General features: G+C 29.8%; 1 protein-coding gene across 8 annotated transcripts in view; it reads left to right on the plus strand.

Annotated features, from left to right (window-relative positions):
* Window positions 1–2368: 2368 nt before the first annotated feature.
* The window catches only part of Pex5 (peroxisomal biogenesis factor 5), a 29136-nt gene continuing 10871 nt past the window's right edge, over window positions 2369–20633 (plus strand). The window contains exons 1-11 of one of the 8 annotated variants that reach the window (XM_043042233.3): window positions 2447–2585; window positions 5152–5339; window positions 7585–7620; window positions 8522–8657; window positions 8760–8910; window positions 9846–9978; window positions 12942–13058; window positions 16891–16941; window positions 17046–17200; window positions 19770–19824; window positions 19930–20073. In XM_043042233.3, coding sequence (XP_042898167.2) covers window positions 5247–5339; window positions 7585–7620; window positions 8522–8657; window positions 8760–8910; window positions 9846–9978; window positions 12942–13058; window positions 16891–16941; window positions 17046–17200; window positions 19770–19824; window positions 19930–20073 — 1071 coding nt within the window. In that variant the 5' untranslated portion in view covers window positions 2447–2585; window positions 5152–5246. Of the gene's footprint in view, window positions 2873–5151; window positions 5340–7584; window positions 7621–8521; window positions 8658–8759; window positions 8911–9845; window positions 9979–12941; window positions 13059–16890; window positions 16942–17045; window positions 17201–19769; window positions 19825–19929; window positions 20074–20633 lie in introns of all 8 variants that reach the window. The other 7 variants (XM_043042235.3, XM_087164547.1, XM_043042234.3 and 4 more) reach the window with 7 other exon arrangements.

Genomic DNA, 20633 nt, shown 5'->3' on the forward strand with positions numbered 1-20633 from the left:
CAACTTTGCGCGCAGGTCATCGGGATACCAAAACAGGGGTGCCATCCCCTCTTCAGAGGATCAAAATTGCAATGGCATGTCTTCGGATCATCCTCATGGATGTTTCCCAGACCGTCGCCAATAGCCCATTATGCAGCTCTAGTGCTACGTAAATAAAGTACTTCCTACCTAAAACCTCATCAAACTTTTGTCACCACTTTTTATATTTTTCCAGACTGTGGCCATACTGGATAGACTAACAGTTATGTTTGTAATCCTGATAAAGATTTCGTGAGAATTCAATTTTTTGAAATGTTTCACACTGAGTTCACGACCATTTGATTAAAAAAAAAAAAAAAAAAAAAAAAAAAAAAGAACTTCGTGTAAGCCTAAAATATTAGTGAACATGAGGTAACATGAATTAGTATAATACAGGTTGCTCCGCAATGACAACCTATTATATGTATTTTACGAAATGCATTCTTTAAAAAATGCATATTAGAATTGAAAATTAACATTTACAACGAAAAAAAACAATGCTATTCAAATCTAATGACAGTAGGAAGGCGATACTGAAAACGTAATTTTTATTTATTGTTTGATTAAATTTTCAGGCATTTTTAATTATCGACTATTGACGATGGAAATGGGCTGCAGGTGCAAAACTAGGGAATTTTGTGACTCGCCAGTCGCCAGTTGTAGGGCTTGTGGGGGGAGGAGTTATCGACAATGCCAACTTTCATTTATCAAAAGGCATCTTGCAATTGAATCAAGTTAACATGTATTATATAGCAGTGGATTGATGTTTAATTTTCGTAGTGGTAGTTACGCCACAGGTTTTAACAAGCTGATATAACTAACGGAAGGTATTTCTTTCAAAGCTGATAGTGCTCTCAAATAGTGCTGAATTTCATATTTATTAAAAATTAACATTAATTAGGTTTTTTTTTCTTAAAAAAAGAAGTGATCTTGTGGTGACTGGTAGATAATTTTTTAATCTTCATTTGTTTTATTCTGCCGCCCTGCAACCAGTGGCGACCGTTAATTTGATCCTAAAGGAGTCATCCCTTTTTTGAGAATCTATAAATTTTTTGTGACTTTATTTTTAACAAGATTTATCAAAATACATATTAAGGGTATTTAGTACGGAATACTCTGTATATTTTATAAGTATAGGAGCAAAAACAAATAAGGTTATGTTTGATCTTAGTACAAAAATATAAGAAATTTACTCCTAACCTAAGGAATTTTCACTATATAGGTATCACATCTAACAGTTTCGAATCTATAGGTCATTCTTCAACGTAATAGCTTACAGATTCCAAAGGGGTATGAAACAACGGGGCATTTTAGTAATATATAAAAATTGGATACTTTAATACTCTGTATATTTGCTTTTACGATGCATATTTATTTTTTATTTTTTAAAACAAGATAGTTTTATTTCGCTTGCGTCACACTAGAGCTGCACAATGAGCTATTGGCGACGGTCTGGAAAACATCCTTAAAGGATTATCCACACTGCTTGCTCTTGCCCTAGACGCGTTGCGAATGTTAAGAAACTACGTGTACGACGAACTATTCAAGCAAGGGAGAATCACATTGGTGTGTGATCACCATAAGTAAATAGCATGCTGTGAAAATGCTCTATGAGGATGATCCGAAGATTTTAGAAGTAGAAAAAAAAGAGCTATGATGTAATCAAAAACCACATTCCCTGTGCACGTATATTTGTAATTCGCATCTGCGTTAAGAACTTTTAGAGGAACAGTTTAGCAGGAATATTTCTTTTCTTCGTGATTTCTAATTTTTCCTAAGCAATAATTATAGCTTATATTCGCGATCGCAACACTCGAATACGCCATCTGGGAAGAGACCGGTTTCATGCCTTTAGCCCTTCTCCCTTCCCTCTCCTCCTCTTTTCAGTTGTATAGGAATGTACTACGATATTTTCCCCTTTCTTAATATTTTTCCTCTTTATTTAATACAAATTTTTTTTTTAAATTTCCATGATACTTTTCTTTAGAACTATGTTTAATGTAGTTATCAGTTCCATATAGTTTTTCAAGTTAAAAGATTTTAATCTATATGAAAATCAAGAGAGAAACTAACGTACTTCCTTCCTCTATGACTTTCCACACGCTAATGGGGAAAGCATGTGAAGTGTTGTCATAGGAAAAGAGTTCTGCTCTACGCCACCTGCAGCCCATTTCGATCGCCAATAATCGTTTTTGAGTCTGTACTTTTTTCATTCGACTATTACGCATTTAAATTCGAAATAAATAGTCATTTTAACTGCATCTGGATCAGCCGTCGGATATACACTAATCAGGATCCTGACCTTGCTGATGGAGAACCTGATTGGAGCAATGTAATCGTGTCAACCGACCTACATGCAAAAAAATCTGACCCACCGCTTCAGATGTTACAGTAAAATTTAGTCCTTGTTACTGAAGCAATGTACAATTTCTAATCAAATTTAAAAAATATGGCAACATCTCTTAAGATGTGTGCTATCACTGAAATATAAAACGAAAACTTTTAATTCGAATGCTTACGATAATTATTATTTTTTTATCTAAAGCGCTTGTGTGCAAAAAAAAGGAGTAAGCTATCCGCTATTTCGTTAATCTATTTAGCTTTTAATGTTTTAAAGTATTGAACATTAAAAAAATAAAAAGTACATATTTAGCTGTAAGCCTAGTTAATCATGCAATTTCAGTGACAATTGTTCTGAATTTTGATGATGCAACATTTTTGTGATTTAAATAGAAATAAAATTTGTTTCTTTAAACGTACTAATCTCCCGGATCAAGTTTCCATTTCCATTTATCTGTCTTTATTGTTTGATACCTAGAGATCATTAAGAGTTTCGCAATCACTCTATTTTTTTGTATGTAATACTACAATTTTGTAAAATAATATACCTATTTAATAATGACTAAACGCGGTTAAAACATGTTTTGACAAGTTCTTATTATAAAATTCTTATTACCATTAGCTTTTATAAACCTTCTTTGTTTATAAACTTCGTTGAATTAAATTTTCACTGATGTTTTCCTCCTATGTTAACGGGACTTTTCTTTACACTTTCCTGAAAAATTTCTTTAAAGTAAACAACTTTGCGGGGATTTCTTGATATAGAAGATTCACTTGTACTATATCTGACTTAAAATTTTAAATACTTTTTATTCTAAACATCAAAGTAATACAGATAACAACAAAATCTTGCAGTTTGCTTGTGATTTCACTATATTGAAATAATTGAGAAATGTTCCTTTTTCAATTTAGTTGTAACACCCAATTAACTTTGCCATTATCTCTTAATAAATATGTAGCATAAATTGTGCTTTTTCATTAGCTTTCAGCAGATTAATGCATAATTGCCAAGCATTTTTTTTTTATATATAACAGTATTACACTCTGACATAAACTACTCCAATTTTCCCTCATTTTTATGAAAATGTTAAGTTTGGCTTAACAATATTAATGAAAGAGCTGAACATTCCAAATACTGAAGTCAGAAAAATATGTTATTTTTATTGTTTTTGTACCTTATGTGTATTATTAAATGTTAACAAATCTTCATTACTTTTTTAAGAGCCAATTATTTTAATATTTATTGATGAGAAAATATTGATCTCAAACAAATGTGTGCTTTTTATTTTTGTGTACCATGCATTAATTATTAAATGTTACAAATTTTCAATGTTTATTGATGAGCTAAAGATGGTATCTACTAGTTACTAATTTAAAATTTTAATTTCTTTTTCAGAATAATTTGGTAATTTTCATTAGCAATTATTTGGTTATTATTTTAAAACACAATGTTAATTAAATATTTTTTTTATGATTTTGTTCTCTGAAACATTATTTTAATTTAGTATATCTTAAAATAAATCTCTGTTTCTATGGTATTGCACTAGAGTAGCCAACTGAATATAAATTTTTTTCTAACTATTTTTTTAATATTTTTTTTAAATGTGAATCATAGTGATTATAATACCAGAGCTATTATCTTAAAGTGCATAATGTAAATATAAGTTATTTTATAATGTATTTTGTCACTAATAGTTGTGACCTTGATCATCAAACTAATAGTTTTGACTTTGAATTTTGAACTAAATTAAAAACAGTTTTGTTTACAAATCATTAATTTGTTTATAGTCGAACTTGTTTTGTTTACTATTAGTAAATATTTGTTTATAATTGAACGTTTTCGACTTTTATTCCGTCAACTGTTCTGTCATTCACTTCGCGACTTGGCTCGACTATAAACAAATATTAATGAATTGTAAACAAAACAGTTTTTAATTTAATTCAAAATTCAAGGTCAAAACTATTAGTTAGATTGATCAAGGTCACAACTATTAGTAACAAAATACAATATAAAATATTTTATATTTACACTATGTATTTTAAGATAATAGTTTTGGTATTATAATCGCTATCATTCACATTTAAAAAAAATATTTAGAAAAGGCTCGCGTTTGGTTCACAATTGGCGACATTTGCGCCTAGCTATCGGACTTCCTTTTCATCCATATTAGATTTGGTGATTTGGTTTACTCATAACAGTTTGATTTCAGTATTATTTAAAAACAGCATGATGCAGCTAATCAAATCTATTTTATAACTGTCGAACAGCCAACCCAATTTTTGGGTTTACGACTACTAATGTTTAACTCTGTAGCCTTGTAATTTTGAACCGAATATAAAAGACAAGGAAAGTCCTGGACCAAGTATTGGGAGAAATTTGCCTTCGTGGGAGACTTTTTGATGGAACTAACCCGCATTACATGGAGAGAGAAAACCCCACGGTTAGCCTAACGGGAAGAGGACTCTAACCCATAATCCTTCTACCACTGAGGATATCATCATCACTGTGTCATTTTATGTCATCAACGTGATCGGTGCAAACCGAATGCTGATATCGTATGGATCAGCCATCACTGGGATTCGAACCCAGTACTCATCATTATGAGACGAACGCTCTATCCCCGGAGCTGTCATGGCTCAATCTAATTCTTTGTCATAAATCATATATCTTGATTTGCAGATTCACTGTATAATTTGAAAATCCCAATTTCTTATGAAATAATTCATTGTACCTAGCATAATCAAGACTTAAAATAGCTATGATATGAAAATGATAATTTATTTCTTTTTCAGACATGGTAAGGAAGGAAGGTTGTGGCATGCCCATGACACTTAATTCTTCCCGTGACATTTGATTTTGCTAAATTTCGAAACACCCGGCTCTTAACATGGCTATGAGGGACTTGATTGAAGCTGATTGTGGGCTAACCAACCCTCTCTTGAAGGTTGCCGGCCACTTTACCCAAGATAAGAGTCAACAGGTGTGTATGCTACTTTTTTGAAAGGTTTATGTTAATGAGTTTTATTTAAAATCTGATCTTGTAGCCTATGTAATTATTTGTTATAATTAAATTTATATTATTATAATTAAATTTTTACATACTTAAGGTCTTAACTATTTATGTAATATATTTATGGGGAACCATGCATCGGTATATTTATTGGTTAATTGTTTTAATCTTCCTTATGAAAAATATGTCTCCGAGTAAACCTTCAAGTTCAAAAGGAAAATTGGAAAAGAACATTGCAATTAATGATTTTAAAACTGTCTCCTAAGGAGCAGTATTGTGGGAAGAAAAACATATTACTCTACTGTATAGCAAATATAAAGCACTTATTTCAATTTCTAGTGATCCAAATTAATTAAATTTAATTTTAATGACTGGTACTAACAAGCAATTTTAGGTGTTTGTGAACAAATGGGGAAAAAAAGGCATTAAAAATCAATGATCAGCTTATACGTAACATTTTCCACCTGTTTAACCTGTTAAATTTCATATCGCATTTGAAAAGTTGGACGTGACAGTCATATTTTTTTCTCTCCTTGTAGTGGCAATTTTTTCCGAAAATGTTGGCCTCTCTATGTCAGATGAATATTTAGGATGCATACATTTTTATTTTGTGTTCAAATTATTCCAGAAGTATTTAATTTTTCAGTGATCTTAAAATTTCATAATGCATACCGCATTATATTGCATACAATGCATGTAATTTGAAATAAACTAGTTCATTTTGTTTCTAATTGTTATAAAGCATATAACATTATCCTGTGTCATAAATCACTTCCTGTACACAGTTAAATAATATACATGCATTTCTAAATTTGCCTGGTGTAATAAACTTGAAGAAAAAAATAACAATCTTTAAAACTGCTGATAAATCTGCAGCAATAACTACCACAAATAAAGACAACGTAAAATACGATGGAATCATCGCGAATCGAGTATGTCCAAAAGTGAGAAGACAAATGCTCGATTGAAATTCGCCCATCACATTAAAACGTAACGCTACTTTTTTTAAAACCTTTTTAACCAATATCCATAGCAACAACCGAAATCCATAGCCGAATCAATCCTGCCGAAAATACAATTGAAAAATCACATTGATTTATGAAGAAATCGACACAATAAAAAATTAGCTTGTGATAATACAGTTATTCAAAATTCAGGATTCTTTAAAAAAATAAATAAAAAAATCTGTATTTGCTTCAGAATTGGCTTGATTAGTCATTTGCTCATGGTAATGATATGCTCAATTCAATTTTACTACATTTTCACCAACCGTTGTGTTCTATCTGATTTATATCAATCAAAAATTCTCCTAATTGTGTCATTTTATTGAAAAGGAATTGATAAAAATGAAAAAAGAATATTATTTTTAATGCGAAAGATTCAAAATTTTTTATTTTAGGAATTTTATTATCATTATTGTTATTATTTGCAATGGAAGATTAAGCAAATTGTTTGAAATGATCAATGTGAGGATCAATCTTTTATAATAAAATGAAGTTGAATTCATTATATAATCAGACGTTTTGTACTAAAATAAAATTACAAAATTGTAGGCATTTCATGATTTAATGTTTCAATTAAATACTATAAATAATAACATAATTACTATAAATTCTCATAAGGTTTTGAATGTCATAAAATTTTCTGTATTTTAAGTGATTTCTTCTGCAATTTTTTAGTGAATCTTCTGTAATTTCAAAAATTGGCGTTTGTAGGTATGCCAGTGCATGTATGCCTTGCCTAAAAATTATTCAAATAGCAAAAATACTGCTTTTTTCCCCTTTTGTTCTTCTGTTTCAGAAGATATTTTTGCTACTTTTTGGAGTAAAATCAATCTGTTATCAAGGAATATAAGTTTGCAAATAATTTTGGATTGTTTTTTTATTCTTTTAATATTACTCTGTTTTAGTCTCATTTGTTCAGAATTATATCACATTCGTTGAGAATTATATTAAATATACTGACCTAAATATGCCAAAAACTTATTTTATTCTTATAAAAAATTAAAGAGAAAAAAATTTCTAATAAATTTATTTTGAATTTTTTATATTTTTTCATACTTCTTTGACGATTTTTAAAAATAAATATTTAGCCTCATATTTTACTAATGCAATATTATTATTTTATACCAAAAGTTCAGTTAAAACTTTCTTATTTGATGCATTTAAATTTATATATTTGGTTTTAATTAATATTACATTTTGTTCCCATCTAGGCTGTTCAATCTTCTCGGGGTTCTGCATCAGATCAAGTAAGTATAAACTTTTTACGAAAATTTATGCAACTTTTACAAGCAGTTTCCCTACCAGGGGTCTGTCCAGACATTTTGTGAAAGGTCTTGTTTTATTAAAATTGTGAAAAAACTACTTATAATTTGTGAATATAAAATAAGCGTTAAGTCACATTCTTTCAACCAGGGTCCTGCTTTTGTGAATTTGTGCAAATAGGGTCCTGTTATTGCAAAAATTGCTAAAAACCTTTCCTAGAAGTTTTTAAATTGTAAATCGGTACAAGATTCTGCTCAACAATTGCTGCTACTAAATTAGAGATGGAACATGCAAATATTTGGTATTAAGCCTAAACTGCTCAACACAGAATATTCATTGCAGACGAATAATGGAAACAAAATCACTCACATTTTTAATAATTTCAATTGACATATTTTAAATAGCCACTTTTAATGTGTTACACATTAAGTAAACTTCAACAATTCTTAAATTTATAATACTTTATTTAAAAAATTGCCAGAAAATAATTTTTATTTACATGATATTCTATTGATTAATTTATGAATAAATATAAATTGATCAATTACTTATTTACAAGAAAAATCATGATTTAATATCAATAAGAACTTAGGGAAACTTAGTTTGTCTCGAACAGCCTTTCTTCTCCCCCCTCCCCCGGAAGGGTTTATTCGATTAACGAAACGATAATGAATATAAACAAATTTGTGAAGGGTCCGATGAAAAGATAAATTATTTTATGAAGGGTCCGTTTTTATGAAAAAATATTTTGTGAAGGGTCCGTTAACAGACCCAACTTTCTTCTAAACATTATAACTCCTGCCTACATAAATATAATTTTAAGTAACTGAAAAATTTTTTTTATGATATTGTGATTTTTATTTTGTGGTATTAATTTTACTACAGTTGGTCAAGGAATTTCTTTTGGACACCAATCAAGCCGAAAGACATGCTCCTGAAACTTTCAATATGCAGAGTTTATTGCATCAAATGTCTGAAATTGATGCTTTATACTACCAGCCTCCTGAAGGTAATAAAGAATGTGTGTATAACTTTTTTTTAAATATTACTTCTTTAAATTTTATTTTGAATTAAACACATACTTTATTAATCGTGTTCTTTTCTTTCATTTTCTTTTTTCCAGTCAAGCATGAAAGTTCTGAGGAAAATGTCTGGGTTGAAGCTTACTTGGATTCTCATGATCTTGCTTATGAAAATAATCGACTAAATTCTCTTGATTCTTTGGATAATTCTTGGGCAGATGAGTATTTAATTACATCTGAACAAGATATACAGTGAGTATACTGCTACTTAAATTTTTTTTAGTATTTTATGTCAAAACCAATTTATGAAGTTATAATAGGTTCACATTGTAATTATGTAATTCCACATCAAATCAATCATCAAAAATATTCTTTTTAAATCAAAAATCTAGATTTTAATCATTTTCGACATGTTTGTTTATCCTACTTCTGACAAAAAGAGATGACAAGTTTAATTTTTGAAATTTATTTATTTTCTAAAAATGTTTTAATTGATATTCCAATTTCCGTTGAGAAAATAGTTTAAGAAAAATGCATTGTTGTTTTATTTATGGGTATAAACTTCAAGCAAATAATTATATTTTCTTGTGTTTTTAAGGACTAGTTAAGAAAGATATTTTTGTTTCACTTTATTTTATTAGGCAATTAAGGACTGACATATACTTAAATATGTAATTATGAAAATTATCATTTCAAATTTGCTCATAACTAATATTATTCTCACACCATATTAATATTCCCTCATTTAATTAAACTTTTAATAATTTAAATGTTTTTATTTTTTTTTAAAAAATATTGAGCAAGACTGGTATGTTTTTCTTGTTTAGTACCTTATACTGTATCTTATTATAAGAAATTAAAATTTTTTGTTTTGTTTGTACAACTTGAAAATAGTTTACTGTAGGGAATAACCCTAAAATTTGATTTGTCATATTTATTATATCATTTGTAACATGTGATGTAGAATTATTATAGAAAAAAAGATTATTACTTTATAATTTTATTGAAGTCTATCCAAAATAAAGCATTCATCTGTAAATGGAGCAAGAGGGTGCAAATGAATATGACGAGAAAGATTTTTCATTTATTGCATTCATGGAAAAAGCTATTTATAACTAACTAATAGGTATTATATTTCAATTGAAGTGTTTCACAAATTTGATTTAGTTGTTTTTTTGTTTTTATAGAAATCAGCGTACTTTAGGTAATGATTGGGCTGAAAACTTTAAAACTGAACAGTGTGCTGAAAATAAGAATTGTCAAGAAATCGCTACTGATCTTGTTGCTTCTGTAAATGATCCTAATTTGAAGGAATCTAAAGTATGTTTTATTGCTGTTTTCAAATATTTATCTTAAATAAATCAGAAATTTAATGTTTCAAAAAGTATTTCTTATCACTTATACATTGACTAATTTCTGAGAATGATCTGAAGATCAAATTGCTGATTTAAAAGTTCAAAATCTATCTAAAAACACCTTGCATCAAATTTATGGTATTTAACTCTACATTCAATGTATCCTTATTGGATCGAATCTTGAAAATTTCAAGCTGATATCTGCTTGACTCTAATTAATGACATTAAGATGTTTATCTTTGGTTTTTCATGGTTATTACAGAACAAGGAGAAGTCAGAGAATTATATCAATTTGAAATTTAAACTAGATTACCCAAAAAGTCAGAAAAAAAGTTAAAGTTTAAGTCAAAAATACAGTAATTTTTACTCATTGCCCCCCCCCCTCCTAAAAGACATTTTTAGCCTTTTTTTTTTTTCTTTAAAGAAACATTTTAATTTCAACTTTAATAGTCAGTTATTAGTGATATACTTTGTGCATGAATAAGGCATAAGTGTAAAAGTAATAAAAAATATGTACAGTCAATTCGCCATACAGGGCTGATTGTGCTCCGGAAAAACTCCGGATTTCCGGATTTTTTGATAACCGTGATCCGGAAGTTTCCGGAGATAGAAGGTTCACAAACTTCAAAAAATCATTGATCACAAAAGTTTCCGGAAATCAAATTTTCAAAGGTGGAACTTTAAAACACAGTTTCTTTTATTTGTAAGGGAGTGCTAGATACTTTATAAGCTTATATTCAAGATTAATATTCATTTTTTATCACTAAATAGTTATTATGATCATAAAATCAAGAAAGAAAAACATATTTGTAAATTTCAATTACTTCTCCTGGTCGACATAGGTACTTGTAAATGGTATAGCTATGTGTAAAATTTTAAATATATTTTAAGTAAACTAAGAAATGTTGAGAAAAGGAAAAAAACCTTGTTTAAACTTTTTTCTAATTTTTCGATTTAAACTTTTTTTACTCAAGAAATTTTCCGGAATTTTGATTTTGGCTCACAATCACCCCTGGCCATAACTCGAAGTACGATAACTCGAATATTACTATAACTCGATTTTTTTATGAGGTCCCGACCCTTTTATCTTCAATTTCATGTTAATTATTCTCGATTACTCGAATTTCACTCCTTTAACTCGATTTTTTTTTGGATCTCTTAAAGCAAGAAAAAAACCTAGGAGCTGATATCTTGCCCCTTCCTTTGCAACACACACACACAATGTCTTTCGCACTCTTCATGGAGAAGCTAAAGCTGTCCCTCTTGAAGTATGTGAACAGTGGTTAAATGAAACGTTACCAAATTTACTTCAATACTTCAAGGATACAGTGAAAATGATGTTTTCAATATTGATGAAATGGGTTTATTTTTAAATATCTTCCAAATAAGACTATGATGTTAAAGGATGAAAACTGCTCAGGGGGTAAAATGAGCAAGGAACGTTTGACTGTCCTAGTTGGAGGAAATGCATCTCGGAAAATACCGAAATCCCCGATGTTTCAAGAATGTAAAAACGTATCCTGTGGATTACAAGTCTAACAAAAAGTTTTGGATGACATCAGTTTTATCTGAAGACTATGTAAGAAAATTGGATCGGAAATTCTTCGCTAAAAGAAGAAATGTGATACTCTTTATGGATAAATGCACAGCACATAGTGATCTACCTAATTTGAAAGCAGTAAACTTGCAGTTTCTCCTGCCAAACACAACAGCAAAGTTGCAGCCGATGGACCAGGGTATCATAAAGTGCTTCAAACAGTCTCATCGTAAATGGCTTGTCAGAAAAATGATCTTAAATATTGTAAGCATTTAGAAGATTTGTAATTAATAAGCATTAATTAAATAATTCGACAATATTTTGAAAGTCCAAAACCGAAGCTAACGGTAAGCCGAACTTCCAATATGTCGAAGTTTTTCGTCAGTCCTATCAGATTCGAGTTATCGCGAATTCACTGTATATATGCAATGGTTACAGAAAAGTCTGGGAAGTTTTTTTTCTTCTGAATTTTTTTGTGGCTACCCTGTTTTTATATCAGCTAAATCAATTTTTAGAAATTTTTCATCTTTGTATAAATTTACAAAAGTGTTTCATCCAGGATCCACTATATAAAAGCGATTTTTGATCAAAATTTGGCTAAGAAATTAAAGATAAATCACAACTTTATAAAGGAGAAGGGAGCAGAGAAATGTTTGGGAAAAACAATTGATTTTTAGTTAGTTTTTTAATTATTGAAAATAACTGCATTTATCAATTACTTCAATTTATTATATTAGATTAATTAAATCTTATATCATATGCTGTGACAGCTGATAAGTTTTGCTTTAGCACAATTTTTGTTTGTGACACTTTTGTGGTAATTATCATCAATTTTTACTACAAAATAAGAACTGCAATAAATGTAATGGATTAGAGTTGACAGAACTGAAAATAAATTTTTTATTTTGTTTATTTAATTTTAATGGTATAGGTTTTTTATTTGTATTTATCAATCACTTAATGATTACTTATTGTTTCTTAAACTCTTATTCTATTTGGCAGAAAATTTGCTTTGATTACTTTTTTCCCCTTTAAATGATATTTAATAATGTATATATATTTTTTTAAATGAAAGTATATAATTTAACTTGTGACTTATATTATTTTGCTCATTAATTTCGCTGATTTATTTGTATGAATAGCTTGTAGGGTATTTTAATTTGTTCTCTGGCTGTGTGGCATAAGTTCTGAATAATATAAATATTTGGTTGCTAGATATCTGTTTATATACTGACTTGAAATTTTTTACTATCAAAATTATTAAAATTGTTTTTATTTATAAATTTTTCTTATGATAGAAAATGCATCACAGTTTATCATGAATAAAACATGTATATGTATATCTGCTATTAATATATATATTTGACGTGTGTAAAATGTTTTTTTTTTAGTTTATGAAATTTATACAAAAAGTCAGTGATGGGGAGGTGGAGGTAGAAAATATTGATAGAGACAAGCATGTTGTTGCAGACATTTGGAGCTCAGATTTTGCATCTGCTTGGCCTCACGTGAGTTCAGACTTATTTATTTCAATTTGGAATTCTTTATTACAGCAATTTCTGATGGGCCATTACTGAAGTGCAGCCTTACACATGAATTTTCTTTTTCACAAATCTAGTGCAAATGCAATAGCAAACAAATCTCTTTTTTATGCAATTCATTTAGGAATGCATTCATTGTTTTTCTGGCTGTTATTGCTATGGGTATTTACATGGTTTTCAAACTCAAAATAATTTTATTATGTCATTATTATGACGCACATTGACGCATATGTATTCATTTATGCTTGTTTTTTTATTTTATTTATTTATTTCAATTTGAAATTCTTTATTACAGCAATTTCTGACAGGCCATTACTGAAGTGCAGCCTTACACATGGATTTTCTTTTTCGCAAATCTAGTGCAGTAGCAAACAAATCTCTTTTTTATGCAATTCATTTAGGAATGCATTCATTGTTATTGCTATTTACATTGTTTTCAAAATCAGAGTAATTTTATTATGTCATTATTGTGACGTGCAGTTTATGAAATGGGCGTCTTTCTGAAATGACTCTTGTGTGCATTAAATATAAATAAGCTCAGCTCATACTATTACAGGGTGCGTAGCATTTTAAAAAAGTGCTTAAAGGTGCTTATTTTCGATTTTTGTCTTTTAAAAGCCCTTAAAGGTGCTTTTTTCATTGGGTGTTTTTAAAAAGTGCTTAATTTTCACTTTTTCAAAATGAGATTTTTCCTTTATCATGTTGATTTTCGTTACGAATTATACAAGAAGACACAATTCACATTGTTCTATTCAACATTTTCACAACTCATTCTCCCTCAATCTATTTTGGTGTATTGTCAGTCCATAGCGTATGAAAACGCCACTTGTTTTACACATTCAGAATTTCATGATTTTGTCAAAATTTGAATAATTGATTGGTCATAATTGTCAAAAACAATGCCAAGAGTTCTTTTTTTAACATGATGGTTAAAACAAGATGAAACCAACCAATTGTCCAAAACTTTCCAACCCTGCTTAATTATGATATTTTTTTAAAGTGCTTAAAAATATTTTTTGAGTGCTTGAAAAGTGCTTAATAGGTGCTTATTTTTTGTTGAATAATTTGACTACGCACCCTGTATCACATGCCTCACATAAAATATGTGTGTGCTATTTGATGTATGTTTGTTTACGTTTCTCTGAAATTTTTTTTTTGTGCTGCATTTAAATCATGCTTATTTACCTAAAATAACTGTGCTTAATTTTATTTTTTATTTCCAGCAGCTTTTTTTTAAATCTAAGCTGATTACAACTTCAGAGTGTGTCATAATTAGAATAAATATTCAGCTTGACTATTAACCTTTTATTTATTTCAATTTGAAGAAAATGAAAAATAACGCGAACATAAGAACATAAGTTTTTAACACAGTATTCTACTAGTAACATGTAAGTTGTTTTTTAGTAATTTAAATTTTTTTATGAAATTGGAAAATACATAGTTTTCAGTTTCCCCAGAGTTTACATGGATTGGTAGACATCTGATTTAAAGATGGAAGCAAACATGTCAATTTAATTATTTGGGATGCCAGCTAGAAATAAAATACATTTGTCAAAAGGGAATGAATTAAAAACCTTTAAATAGGTTACAAATATGCACATTTAAACTAGTTATTGGCCTTTTGCCTGAATTCTATGTATTTTTAGCAGCAGGATTGTTATATGGTGTGTAGCAATTTTAAAAAATGCTTATTTTCAACTTTCGTTATTTAAAAGCTCTTAAAGGTGTTTTTAAAAAGTGCTTAATTTTCCCTTTTCGAAAATGTTTTTTTTTTTTTTAAATTTACCATGTCGATTTTTTGCCACGTATACTGCAAAAGTACACTTTTCACACTGTTGTATTCAACGTTTTCACAATTCATTCAACTATCTATTTTGGCGTCCCGTAGGTACGTACCATATAAAAGCGCCAATTATTTTACATGTTTGATGAAATACATGGGAGGACACACGTGCGTCTGCTGCGCTGGGTTCGGTGAGATTCTGTGTGTGTGTGACTAATCCCCTCACTGTCTAGCGGCAGGTAGACATTATCCATGAGTCCATACACTCTCAAAATATCCAGGGCAAGCAAAGGGTCCGTCACGAAAGTCTCCTTCAAAATACGGAGACAAGCCAGAATGTGCTACAGGGACGCACTTTCCACTCCGGACTTAGAACAAACCGGAAAAACCCTGTTGCCATTGCACGAGAAGTCACTCCTCAGGTGGCCCCTGGCAAATCTTGACAGTGCCATCTGGTCAGCTCTATCGCAGGAAAGGCCAATGGAGCCCCCTGGACATCTCCGCCAATACCAATCATGAGATGGAGGGACCCTCCGAGACTTTAAGTTATTGTTTTTCCTGATGGAGTAAAGCTCGTCAAAAGTCAATGAGGCAACTGAATACAATGGCTCAACCGAGCCCTGCTTTGCCAAGTCGTCAGCGCCCTCATTTCCGTAAATATCCGCTTGTGAGAGAATCCATTCGAGGTGCACTTTGTGAAACACAGCAATCTGTCTAAGTAATTTCAAAATAACGATACTAGTGCGGTCACCAACATTGAACCAGTCCTTCAAGTGCTGCAATGAACTCTTTCTATCAGACAAAATCCATACCACTCTATAATTAGTATCATTCAAAATGGCCTCAAGACCGGCTTCAATATCCAACAGTTCGCTTCTAAACACCGAGCAATTGTCCAGGTTTCTAATTTTAATTTTTCTGACTTCGCTATGATGAGTCTTAATATATACTCCACTCCCGGATTGATGTTCTTCATTTTTGCTCTCATCTGTGTAAATTTGGATATCTAGTTCAGGGATTTTGTTGATTATCTCAAGTGCCAACTGCCTCATAAGATCCAGGACTGTACTTGCTTTATTCACAGCCTGTTGTAGTTCAGTGTGGAAGAATACTCCCCTTGATCCCTACGATGGATCAATACAATATTTCAGGGAGTGGCGTTCGACCTCCCGGCTGAATAAATTCAACTCCGTGGCCGGAATCATTGAACTGTTTTTCTTTAATGTCCTAGATAATCCGAGGTACGATTATGAGAGCCATATCTTATAAGTTTGTTAAAATATTTGATGAGATTCTTGCACTCTCAAGTGCAACTCTGCTGCATTTTGCAAGATATTCTCCATTTCAGACTTCATTTTCCACCCTCTGATAACGAAACAAAAAAATCTCTTGGTCGTTTTATAATGGCTAATATAATTAAGAAAAGAGTTCTTTGTCAGAAACTAGTTATTTTACCATGATCGTGTAAAGTCTTTGAAAATTATTTTGCATTTTGTTGATGTATATAGTGCTTAAAAATATTTTTTGAGTGCTTAAAAAGTACTTAAAAGGTGCTTATTTTTTGTTATGAAATTTAACTATGCACCCTGTGTTAGATAATTATTTTTATGGTTTAGGAATGGTTTTTATAACCATCAATGAACCGCCGACAAAATGTTTTGGGTTAACGACTTTTAATTTTCAATTCCGTTTCCTTGTAATTTTAAATCCAACCCAGAATAAAAGTGAACTCCTGGATCAAGTATTGGAAGATATTTGCCTTCTTGGAAGACTTTTTGATGGAACCAACAAGCATTTGTGTTACTTGGAGAGGAAAATCACGTAAACCTCCCACGGTTAGCCTCACGGCAAGAAGACTTTAACCCATGATCCGTCTACCACTAAGGATATTTTACGTCAGCACTGTGGTCAGTGCATAGGAGTGGTTTTTAAAAACATGTCATATTTTTAATATTTATGTTGTTAAAATAATGTATTTAATAATTTTGTGTAATAGAAATAATCCATATTTTTTAGCCTGTTGAAAATTTAGAGGAAGCTTGGGAAACATCTGCCCAAGAAAATAAGGTGCATAGGAGTGGTTTTTAAAAATGTCATATTTTTAATATTTGTATAGTTATAATAATGTATTTAGTAATTTTGTGTAATAGAAATAATCCATATTTTTTTAGCCCGTTGAAAGTTTAGAGGAAGCTTGGGAAACGTCTGCCCAGGAAAGTAAAGATTTCAAAACATTTGTTCGAACTGAGGATGAAAGGGAAGAAGAAGAAAAATGTGATGCTGATTTTTGGGACAATCTTCAAAGGGAATGGGAACAATTGGCTAAGTTAGTCTATTATCTTTATTTGATAGAAAAGTTGGAGATTTCGTTTAAACAATATTTAAAACTATTGCTGTAAAAGTTTTTATTGCTGTACAAGTTTTACAAATTATGCTGGAAAAAAATTAATTTTGTTTGATAAATTTTTACATTAAAATTAAATTAAGAATCCATAAAAAATGTGTTTTAATTTTAAAAAATGAATTAGTTGTGCTAATATATTTCATTTAAATATGATTTTGATTTAGATATTCAAACAAACATTGAATGTCTAAATTAAAATAAATCAAATTTGGTTTTAGCTGCTTTAGGCGTTTTTCCATTTTGATTTAATGTTTAAATAGTTAATTCTTTTTCTATTTTTTGCTTTTGTAAGATTCATTTTCTGATTTTGAGGCTGATACTATTAAAAGCAAACTCGTAAACCCCCAGCATTTTTATTACTTTTTTTTAATAAGAAATAATATAAAGACTGTATTCACACAATACAGTACTTGAAAGTGCTGTCAAATGTTGTAAATCTTCTCCTAAGACTCAAACTGACCTTGAATGAGATATTCCTACATTACAATATAATGTTTTGTTTATAGCAAAATTAATATAATACAAATAAATTCTATGAATTATTTGTTTAAAGTCTTTAAAATTTTTCAAACTATCTTTGTATAGTTTAATTAAAAAATTTTAAGTTGTCTTTTTATTTTAAAAATTTGGTATTAAGCTAAAGTTTCTGTGTTAAAAAATTACAAATTATGTATACTTCCTTTTTAAAAATACAAAATTGATGCAAAACATAGTAATATTTATTAAACTTAACACACCATTTACAGAATAAAAGAAACATATTTTCGTAAAAAATAGCCCTTTTTTCAAGCTCATTGTCATTTTAACTACCTGGTGAAAAACGGTTTGTTAAAATTGGATTACTTTATTCTGTCAATGGTGTCATAAGAAAGATTTATAAATCTTTTATTTCAATTTGTAAGATACTGAATATTAAAGTATTTTTTTTTTTTACTTATTTTAAAATAAAGCATGCTCTTTTAAAACACGTAATGAATAAAAATGTTTTTTTTTTCTCTGCTTATTGAAGAAAGGGGTTACCGTAAAATACCAACGAAGTGGCCCTTTTAATTTTGACGAAAATCGCTGAGATGTAGATTGGGGTGAATAAACCTTACTGAAGAAAATGCAAAGCATCATTTTTTAAAAATTGACTATTTGGTTGGGCATAATTAAAAACAAATCACAATAAATAAACAAAATAGATAAAAAATAATTATAGCAAAAAAGGAAGTAAATTTAAATTAGTAAATCTAAGTTACCTTTTGCAGCAATTCTTTGGGCGACAAAATATTTTATAAAAATGAAGATAATTTATTTATTTTCATTAATCTGAATCTAAAAATCCATTGAAAGGAATGTCCAAGTTATCGTCTAAAATGAGGTCCATGCACTTTTCATTCAGTTCATCAGTAATATTATTGTCTCCGACTTTAGCTTCTGCTAATCGGGAATTTTGAAAAACTGTCCTTGCTCTTATATAATGTGTTGGAAATACTACGATGCTTACATGAGTTTCAGATTGTCTTTTCGGAGATGGTCTCCAAAGTGGCCGATACAAAGCATCTTGTCGAGGTGGCCTTTTTAAATTCTCATTGAAAGTCTTTTGCTTATTCTTAATGAATAGCACCCATTCTTTTCTTTATGCACCTTTTAACGATGCCATCCATGAAACATCTGCTGCCTGCAGATGGCTTTTGCAACCTGCCTGAATCAAAACTATATCTGTGTCCAGACTTTTTAATTTTTCAGAGAGACTTGAGGTTCTATAACGAACTTTCCATGAGGTTAGCTATCTTCCATCCATTGACAGAGCAGGTAACCTTAATGTTGTCTGGTGTTTTTTGGTGATTCTTTCTAAGAAACGATCACTCCCTTTTATTCCATATCTACCGATCAATTCCACCTCTTTTCTATTCATAGTTTTCTTCCCCTGTTAGGACACTTATAGGAGTGACATCCTCTTCCTTTTACTCAATCAATTTTCCGTGTCCCAACCAACCTTAAAATTTTCCCCTTTCTAACTGTCAAGTGTCAAGTTTCCCCTTTCTAACCTTTCAATGTGACTCTGACCTAAATGCAGCAGGGAGGAAATGTTGACCACATGTGCATAGGATTGCTTCCACCACTCTTCCTACGGAACTTTACAAACACCTGTGCCTTTGTTAGCAATCTTCAATTCAGTTACTGCAATTGATTAATTCTTAGAAGGTAATTAACATTAACCTTCTACCGTAAACATTGGTGTAACTATTTTTAGAAGCAAATAATTCATAAAGAAATTCTTAAAATAAGAACTTATAAATTGCTTTGTAAGGAAGGGGTCACTTTTTTGGTACTGATTGGCAATCAGTATGTGTGTGAAACTGTAGCAGGGACGCTTTTTAGAATCTGGGCATTTTATCGGTATCTAATATATTTTTATTTATGAAGAATTATAATTATAATTGTTATTTTTTTAAATTATAATTATAATTGTTATTTTTTTAAATTATAATTGTTATTTTTTTAGAGATGAAGTTGAACATCCTTGGTTATCTGATTATGAAGGTGTTGATCCTTATAAAGTAAATACTATTAATCACTTCTCTAATTTCAAAATCATTTTAGGCTAAATTAAGAGTTATTTATTTTAGAGTGATATTAATATTTTTCTTTTTCTTAATTTCTAGGTGTATCCATTTTCAGAAGAAAATCCCTACAATGATCACAGTTCTCCTTTTGAGGAAGGTCTTCAAATGCTCAGATGTGGGGATTTGCCAAGTGCTGTTTTGTTATTTGAGGCAGCCGTACAGAAAGAACCAAATCACATGGAAGTGAGTAGCTCTTTTTCCCTTCAAGGGAGTGCAAAGAAAGATGGATTTTACGAATTCTTTTAATTATATTTCATTTAATTTTAGCAAACCAACTTAATATAAACTTTATTCAGTTGTATGTTTTAAAACATAAATGTAGTGAGCATTATTTCAAAATTTATTCACATTTTTTCTGAACACTGTATACTATTCTTCAATTTTCATTTTTAGAAAGGTGATTAAATTTTACAAATTTGTTTTTAGATTTTAAAAAAAACATTGATTTTCTTTTCAATTTGTTAATTATTAAAAAAATTCAGAGTTAAAATTGTAACGTTAATATAATTTATTAATAAATTGCAAAATCATATTAATAGATTTTTTGAAAATGAATTAATTTCATAAATTTAAACGTGGGAATTAAGAGTGTCATCTTAACACTTATCCAACTAGCTTATTCTTTTTTTTTCACGCTCTGAAGAACTTCTCCCTATTTAGTAAAATTTGTATTGCAGTTTTATCAAAGCATGCTCTATAACAAATACACTGTTTCTAGCCAAATATTAATGTCATTGAACTGA

Source organism: Parasteatoda tepidariorum, chromosome 5, assembly GCF_982258835.1.
Source record: "Parasteatoda tepidariorum strain Cologne lab strain chromosome 5, Ptep-v5.0, whole genome shotgun sequence".
Classification (NCBI taxonomy): domain Eukaryota; kingdom Metazoa; phylum Arthropoda; class Arachnida; order Araneae; family Theridiidae; genus Parasteatoda; species Parasteatoda tepidariorum.